Raw genomic sequence first — 9,015 nt, forward strand, 5'->3', positions numbered from 1 at the left:
AAATTTATTTTGAGAACGTTTTCACGAGGCATAATCTTCATTTTTTAAGAGGTTGTGAAATCTACGTACCCTAAATTAAAATCCACACGTTTTTTTTTTTGGTAACTTAAATTTTATTAATTAGTGACTTAAACTTTATCTTTTTTGTAAATGTGTTGACCAAAAAAAATATATGGATTTTAATTTAGGGTGTGTGAATTTCACATCCCTTTTGATGAGTAATGCTACATACACCAAATTATTTTATAAAATATAGATACCGAATGACGTGGCAGAATCCACCTCACTGTTTTTATTTATCAAAACTAGTGACATGGAATTTAACTAATTTAAGATATAAATTTCTTGAATTATTTTAATAGAACAAAAACTAGAAGAGATAAACATATATACAAGAAGAATTCACCCTTCTAAGTCTTCGTCTTAACCACCATCCAAGCTTCCTCTTTCTTATCAGATCTACCTTCTATAGATTTCTCTATGTGCATATATATATTACATTCGAATTCGATCAGATTGTTTGGAGACCTACATATTGATGATTGTTTGAGGCTCTAAAGCTCTTATATTGGCTCAATTCTCTCACCTGATGCTAATCAATACCAATTGGAATTACTGTTATGTATTTGAAGCTTCACCTGGGAATGGTAAATATAAGCAGATTGACTGGGTATAGCAAATGACATTCATGAACCAGATCTCCCAGTATGGAGAAGATCAACTCCAACTCCAATTAGACTTGGAAGTTGGAACGAACCTCCAATTAAATCATGAAAGGGGAGCTACTCACACCAGGGTATACGTTTTCAATACGTGAGCATATATAGTTCTACATAATTAAAACCCAATTTGTTGCATTAAAAACAGAAAAAACCCTAGATTTGTCAGTGTTCACTTCCAAGTATATAACATGTGAATGATGATAATAAAAAGCTTAAAGCCTAGAAAAAAAATTATATGAATGACACCATAACAGTTAGAATGGACTTTTGCAGAAAATAAGTAAATGCATTTTGGAAATTTGTAATGACATAGTGGAAAACAATTTTGAAAATTCAATCCATGTAGGAGATGATGTGGCAGTGCCACATCATTTGGGATATAATTTTGGTATAAATTTTTGGGGTCTCAAGCATTTTCCTTTTTAAATAACTTCATCCCGCTTTCTGAAATCAGTGTTTTATGGAAAAGAACATTATATAACCTGAAACTGAACTGGATCTCTGTGGAGAAAGAAGTAAATTAGAGTTCCACACTTTTTTGCCACTTAAAACCATAAAAACTTGAGCTCCACAAGATTACTATACATTCCACTTTGAAATTTCAGTTACACCGGAACTCTGATAGAAGCTGCATGAATTGTTGTTTCTAGTTGTAATCTGTTCAACGATTGGTATCCGGTATTAGGGAACAATTTATATGGGATGCCAAGATATCCTATACTTCCTGCACTATTAGAAGACTGGTACAATGTTTTGAACCTATGGAAACCCCAGAAAAGAATGTGATGAACAGCAGCAAAAGATTAGCATACGGAAAAATGGAATAGAAAAGGAAAAGGAGAAACCAGTACAAGATATACAGTTCTAAGGGGTTTGGTTCTGTCAAGCATTGAAGAGCTTCCTGAAAGGCCCATCTTTCCGGTCTTTCGCAGCTTCTGTTAAAGCTAGGAATCTCTTGAACCCTGTTGTGGCTGCACCACGTCCAAGTGCAGCTGCTCTGGTTAGTACATCTTCTCTGGGTGCAAGGAATCCAACTGAAGTGGGATTTTGTATCAGAGAGACTGTCGGGGCAGTTGGGACAGGTGTCGCAACCGGGGGTGGGGCAGAAGGTTTTGTGATTCCTGGGCCATGCTTGTTAAAGTCTTCAAGTATACTCTGCTGATCTGCCTTTTTAAGACCCTGCATATGCCACAGTCAAATTAAACCCCAAATGGGATAGTACAATTTGTAGTTTGTTTGGATAAAGTCTAGACATTGCTGTGAATGGTACTTTGTTATGTTGTGAATGGTACTTTGCATTCACAACAAGACATTGCTAATTGTTATGTTGTCTAAACAAGTAAAGGCTCAGAACTGTTGTGAATGGTACTTTGCATAAACTACGAGTGCACAACGCTTAGATACATTCTGACATCTCATCACCGAGCGAACAAAGCTTAACTGATGGAGAAAGGTAAATAAAAGTTGAAAATGACCTTGAGTTCCAGAATTCGCTGAAACTCCATAGGTGTTCCCTCTGGTAGCAATGCACGATATGTATCTGCGACAGAATCAATTGGGGACAGTATGACCTGTAGCAAAAAGATGACAGAAACATGCCTTAGAACAACAAATCTAAAAGCTGCCAGAAGTTACACAAATTGATTACCAACCTTTAGAAGTGCTTCAGCTTTGCTCATCTCACGGCTTACAAATTTCGCATAGCTTGCAGCACGAGAAGTCTATTGAAAGATAAACATTTATCTGGTTAATGAGTTTGATTCGTGTGCTATTAAAGATAACAAGTCTATCATGTCAAGTTGTTACAGACACTAATGGTAAATCTAATTTGACTTGAGAGAGAAGAATGGAGAAGAAGTTTAAACTGTGAAATAGCTACGTTAGAGAGATGTTGAGCGATATTGCTAGACAATGACAAATGAGATATGTTAAACTGGACAGTATGATTCTGATCACAGTTTCCACCAATTACAATATGTCAATAATGTCTCACCTGGTGACCAAGTGATGGGATGTCCAAAAGAATAGTCTTTACAGCTTGAGTATCCAATAGCATCTGAAATAAGCACATTTACGTGAATTATTCAGAGTTTACTTCCCTGACAAAACATGTTTTTTGACCAATTGATCAAAACATAGATGATTCCTAAAACCCTATTACTTAGAATGTTTGATACCACAGCCAGCTTGCTAACACCATGCTGTTCAATTGTATATTTATTTGCACTATAATCCACAGCACTTGTTCAAGTATTACAAAAATCAATGGCTAATTTGAGTTTATTATTATCTATTCTTGCTACATATCCCACGAATCTCATTTTAGAAACCTCCAAGTGTAAGCATTGCACATTGAAAAGCAGTGGTTAATAGATAAGCCCACATTTCCTGATATAAATAGATTTAGATCTAGAAGAAAAAGAGAATTAAAGAATGCATTCTGTACTTGTTGAGCTCCAGTCTCTGATATTTGCTTGCACTTGAAAATGTTAGCATAGAAACGTGGACCAAGAGATGATGCCAGCTGCAAAGATTAAGTAAATTATATTAGAACAAGCTTTGAGACCTAGCTTTAGCTACAAACTGGACAAAATAAATCTTCACAGCTGAATGACGTTTATTATCCACCTATTCCCTGTCATGAGATTCACCAACTTGATCCTATGGTCAAATCATGAATATGAAGCCTTAAATTTTATTCACATTATTGTAACCATTTTCCCTAGGGTACACTGGCCAGACCAATAGGTGCAACTCTTCTCACCCTTTCCAGGTTCAACTACTATCTCCCTCATGAGTCAAGACCAAGACCTCATTAAGAAAGGAGATGTTACACTGACCTGTGGCCACAAGGACCAATGGTCTAAAACAAGGATACACCATGAAGTTCTTCCTTAGAAGACTTGATGGAGATATATATAACATTGAAAGAGCTCATGTTTATTTAATGCTTCAGAATTTATATCGTGATATTTCATCAGACACCATGTCATGTGAAAAGTGTGGTAACTAGTAAGACGCTGCTAGAGAGAATAGAGTGAAGGATGGTGCCACACAACATTTAAAGTATGTAAAGTGAAGTCAATAGGCATGTCATGTGTTTTCTATAAAAAAACACAAATTTCTGCAGGAAGCAAGAGTTATGAACCTTTGAAAACAAGATCAAGATCTATGGTAGGAATGAGGACAAAATATGTTAGCCCCTCGTACCTTGTCCAAGAAGAACTGGAAGTAGATCGGTGAAAGAAGGCTTCCAAGTATAGGTATACTACTAGCAAGGATCATATTTATGCCATTAACATATCTGCACAAAGGTGGACATGGTCATTTACAGAAAAAATGCTACACCTAGATTATAGTGTATACATCATCGAATAATGTCAGCTTACTCTGATTGGTCACCAACACTCTCAAGTGTACCCCATGGAACTCGTGTCATTGCAGCCATTTCATTGTCAAACTTGGTTTCTAGGCCTTGCACCAAGGTTACCAATGCTCTTGTTATAACTGCTGAAAATTCATCCTGTACAATTGCACAAATCTTTAGAAAATGGACAGAAAATATATACCGCAGGTAACTTTATTTGAAATGGCTAATACCTGCACTTCCGACATATCCACCCCATCTGCCAATTGAGAATCGATTATTTTGGACACACTCTCAGCGAGTTCACCAGACTGCCAAGAATTAAACCGACATCAACAAACAAGGAAGAATATGTTTCAGTCTTGTGCTAAGCGTGTAAGCATTTAGATATACTTGTGAACACTATCATAACACAACGACAGCTTTCTATAGTATCAGAAGAAAGACGCTCCATCCCAATTCAATTACAGAACTGAACAAGTAAACAAACACCCGCAATAAACTTTATCAGACGATTGATGTATATCAATGATAATAACATATCAAATAGTTTCCGCATTAAATCATGGCTGATTGCGCTGCGTTAAGCCGTATTTACTTTATGGCTATATAAAGGTATGTCTGTCAGACACCTTAAAATCATAATCATGTACTGTGTAAAATGAACCATCTAGTTCTTAATGAGGTTCGGTATCTTCATATGCAGAAAGGGATGAAACTATAATTTTCACAGCAGCAGAGGAGTTTCATTTGTACAGAAACTGCTTACCGTGTTAGTGCAATATTCAGCTGAATTGACAATATAACAGATCACCCTTTCATCTCTGTCTGATGTCTGCTAAATCATAGAAAAGATAAGCACATATTCAAGATGACTATAATTTTGTGAAATATCCTGAAAGTAAAAAATGTTCCAATAATACCTTTATCTGTCCATCCATACCAGTCGCTGCTGCAACAATTCCTGTACCCCCTTTAGGTAATCTAGCAAACAGCTTTGTTGCATATGCTTTGAGAACCCTTTGAAACACCTGAAATGCAAAGGCTGAGATAATTAGCAGCAATGAAATTCGTTATCATCTATCAACCCTCTAGAGGTTATCATTTATAGGAATATAAAAATGCATAGGGCCTCATCTCATTAACAGGAGAATTCCCTTTATATCGCAACATCTCTATTCCTTGTTAAGTAATGATGCTGAGCAATTGAGTTGTAGCATTATGTTCAACACAGTGTGCACAATGAATTGGTATATGAAATGATGACTTTCAAGAATGTACCTTGAACAAGTTAAATAATGTCTGGTTCTTTGTTAAAGCACTGCATCGCTTTAAGCTTCTCTTGATAATAAGAAACAACTGCAGGACAAAGAAAACCAAGTCAATGCTATTGAATTTGAAATAATACGTCAAAATAGAACTTCAACTCCATCACAGCATCTTTTCAACTAATCATGCTTGACAACTGTGACACACTAAGAAACAGTTCTTTTTTATCAATCCATATGTAAGGAATAAGAAAACTCAAAACTGCACGTGGATTTTTTTTTTTATAAATATGATACTAAGTTTACACCTAAGAGGACCCCCAAAACATCTACTAGGATTTTAACAGTCTTGCTATTTTTTTGTCCTTTTAATTTTGAAGAGAAACAACTATTATCGATCAAAAAGCATAATACTAAAAAGTGGACAAAAGGACCCTCATTGTGAAAAAAACCATTGTAACCAAGCCAGACTCTAAACTACAGCTGCCTTCCAATATAAAGGAACAGTATTCTAATGTTGCAAGAAGAGATCCAATATTTTCAGTCTGAGAAAACCAATAGATAAAATAGTCTGTATCAGAGAATAATTATCAAATAAGCATGAAGAATGCAGGGTTCCAATACAATGCTACCAGATGCAGATTATAAGCTCACTAACTGCATTCTGAAATTTCTGGATTGACAGAAAACAATGAATGTCCAAATGCTTACCTGCATGCTACTTGACAAAACACTACTCTGACTTCCCTCCTCAACATCCCATGTTTCCTCCTATCAAAAGAAATGAAATGTTAATTAAAAGAAAAAACTAACAGACTCAAATATTGAATATATCATAAGGAGTATTGCACCTAAGTTACCTGAACAAGTTTCTCCAAATTCTCCATTAATGTCTTCTCTTCTAGTTCTGTGTAAACAGTCAAGTGAGGCTCAAAGCAAGATGAGATGATTCCACGGAAGTTGAACTGCCAAATCAAACACATGTCAGATCTACCAAAATAAAGTTTCCAGAACTTTCATTTATGAGATAACGTATGCATTCCGTATCTTCTTCTCAAATTTGATTTACTCTGTCAGCTTAAAATAGTAAATAAGAGTAGTTACCCTAACTTCCTAAGAAAAATATAATCTCAAGAATGATAATGGTGAACAGACTTCACATGGATCAATTAGAACTTTTGTCGAACTTTTGTCAAAGATATGATGAAAGCTAACTTCTCTATGTAAAAGAGTCACCGATACTTTTTCAAAAGGTAAAGACAAAATATGCAGGTGTAACATTTCTCATCATACAATAGCTTACCCCAGCTCCAGGCACCGATAACTCTTTATCCTTTTCCTAGCAATAGAAAACCAGAACGAAACATTAGCAACCTGATAATTTCCCAAATAATGTTGCAACTGCAGCATGCCCTACCTCTGTGGCATTTCCTTGATGGGCAGCAAACTTCTTTTCATATTTCTTTCGAATATCTGAAGCATTTTGAGTAGTATTTTCTCTACCAATTTCTTCAATCTCATTTGCAACCTCCCTGCCTCGAGTACCACCTCCGAATTTTTCTGCCAATTCATCCTCAAATTCAAGAGTTCGCTGTAGTGCCTATAGAAAACAACCAAGGCTTCAGAAACACCAAATGGGTAAACGGCAAAAACCTGGGTGGGTGAATCTAATCATAAAGAATTTCGACCAGATTCTTCTTTTTTTTTCTTTTTTTTTTTCTCAATACAACCAGTCACCTATAAAAGTATGCTATTTAATATAACACAATTCTTGTTAAACAAATCTTCTCAAACAAGTCCAATTAAGCAAATCAATAGTATAAGTTTGGAGACACTATATCCGTTCACAGTTATAACAGGGCATGAATGAGTTTGTAATCTATCTCTATCTTTTTTTTCATTGCATAAACTCTATTGATTCATCAGGCAGTACCCTTACAGGAAGTAAAAAAAAAAAGGCAAACCAACTATGGTCCAAATGGCTCCAAAAAGCTTAAAATATGTTGCACTACGTCAAGGTCACTCATTGTTTATGAATGTTCCCAAAGCTTTTATTCATCACTAAGTTTAATATTGCATCCATGGTTTCCACCAATGGATATATTAGGAGCTTAGGACAACCCAGTTATTTTCATGAGTTTCACAAATGATATCATCTGTTAGGAGATTACAATATAAAGATGGTTGCACTTATTATTAATTTACACGAGTAACAAAAATGTTATTAGGAAAAAGAAAGAAAGAAAAAAAGAACAAAGGTACAATACCAACAGAGGACAAATTTAGGCAAATCAAGTTTTTGGCCAATGCAAAAAGACCCAATGACCTAATGATACTGAAATCAAATGCCTCCGAATGCTGAAAGTGGGCTTATCTAAACCTAGTGGTTTGGGTGGAGCTCTACAGAAACAATTGTAAGAAAAAAAAAAGATATTTAATTGACCTACATGCACCATCCTCAAGCACATTAAAAGCAATCGGAGATAATATATTAGAAACAAAGCTTACCAACAGTAATGTCCCAACATCTGGCTTTTCTTTCTGATAATTAAGGATATCTTCAAGCTGCTTCCTGAAAAAAATAAAAATAAATTATATACAACACCACATTCTTAATGTTTAATTTCCCTGGCGAAATTAGATGTTACTTTAATACTACAACTCCAGAGGATCAAGTAAATTTAAAATCTTCATGTAAACAAAACAGACGACCTCACAGGTAGATGAGGTTAAGTATATTTTACTGAATATTCCAATATACTTCGCTCCATCTGGTTTAAATAAGAAAAGGAATGAAAAAGTTTACAAAGCAAATGGAGAAAAAGAAAGTTTAATAAAAATATTTTTATCTGCTTTCTTTTGTGGATGTGGGAATGTGATGGATGTGGAACTGTGGGATTCCAAGATGGTTAAGTTCAGTTGTGGTGTTTTTTTTTCTCCTGCTTTCTTTTGTGCGTTGACATTGTTGTCCTCAAATATTAATTTGTTTATAGAGCATGTCAAGTTTGAGATTTCTGGTTGACAAAAGTTGTTTTCCAGTAGTACGGACTAACACCAGCAAATAGAAATGAATACTTGGGAAACTATGTCAATACAAATGTCCAAACATCAATACTCCCTTCTATGAAGTATAAGATATTGTTTTATGCATACATCTATTAAGTTGAAGACGCTCAAGCCCTTGTAAAAAGTACTAAATGAACTAATTTGATAGCAAAGATGAGTGGAACTACCTTGTTTTTTTGCAGAACTGAATGCAGAGTCGATAAGATACATGCCATGAAGAAGGAAAGATTGTCCAGATTTCTTCATTCGTTCTCATGCGGCGCTTGATCCATGCATATCGTCGTTCAGTCTTATCCAACTTCGCTAATTCTACAATTATAGATAACAGGAATGTCAAGGGCAGAAAATGTGAAGTTTGTTATACAGAAAGCATATTGCTAAGAGACACACCAGCTCCTTCAAATATCTGCTCATAAGAAGTAAGCTCCCTGCTGCAAAAGTTATTTACTAATTCTTCCCTCACAGATGCCTCTAATGCATCAACAACCAAGCAAGCCTCAGATAGCTGCTGGAGTAAGTTACTTTCCTCTGATTCCTTTCCGGTACCTAAGCTGAGAATAAAACACAAAAGAGGAAAACTTAGGCATAGAGT

General features: G+C 35.4%; 1 protein-coding gene across 1 annotated transcript in view; it reads right to left on the reverse strand.

Moving 5' to 3' along the window:
* Positions 1-1,343: 1,343 nt before the first annotated feature.
* Positions 1,344-9,015, reverse strand: part of LOC101297463 (vacuolar protein sorting-associated protein 53 homolog) — a 9,478-nt gene continuing 1,806 nt past the window's right edge. The window contains exons 7-24 of the mRNA XM_004303868.1: positions 8,814-8,974; positions 8,591-8,732; positions 7,866-7,929; positions 6,775-6,957; positions 6,661-6,696; positions 6,218-6,322; positions 6,069-6,128; positions 5,371-5,448; positions 5,013-5,120; positions 4,859-4,924; positions 4,323-4,400; positions 4,112-4,245; positions 3,933-4,026; positions 3,169-3,246; positions 2,716-2,778; positions 2,375-2,443; positions 2,198-2,293; positions 1,344-1,901 (exon numbers count right to left, since the gene is read on the reverse strand). Of these exons, the coding sequence (XP_004303916.1) occupies positions 1,605-1,901; positions 2,198-2,293; positions 2,375-2,443; positions 2,716-2,778; positions 3,169-3,246; positions 3,933-4,026; positions 4,112-4,245; positions 4,323-4,400; positions 4,859-4,924; positions 5,013-5,120; positions 5,371-5,448; positions 6,069-6,128; positions 6,218-6,322; positions 6,661-6,696; positions 6,775-6,957; positions 7,866-7,929; positions 8,591-8,732; positions 8,814-8,974 (1,912 nt within the window). The 3' untranslated portion in view covers positions 1,344-1,604. The remainder of the gene's footprint in view (positions 1,902-2,197; positions 2,294-2,374; positions 2,444-2,715; positions 2,779-3,168; positions 3,247-3,932; positions 4,027-4,111; positions 4,246-4,322; positions 4,401-4,858; positions 4,925-5,012; positions 5,121-5,370; positions 5,449-6,068; positions 6,129-6,217; positions 6,323-6,660; positions 6,697-6,774; positions 6,958-7,865; positions 7,930-8,590; positions 8,733-8,813; positions 8,975-9,015) is intronic.

This window comes from Fragaria vesca, linkage group LG6 (assembly GCF_000184155.1).
Source record: "Fragaria vesca subsp. vesca linkage group LG6, FraVesHawaii_1.0, whole genome shotgun sequence".
Lineage (NCBI taxonomy): Eukaryota > Viridiplantae > Streptophyta > Magnoliopsida > Rosales > Rosaceae > Fragaria > Fragaria vesca.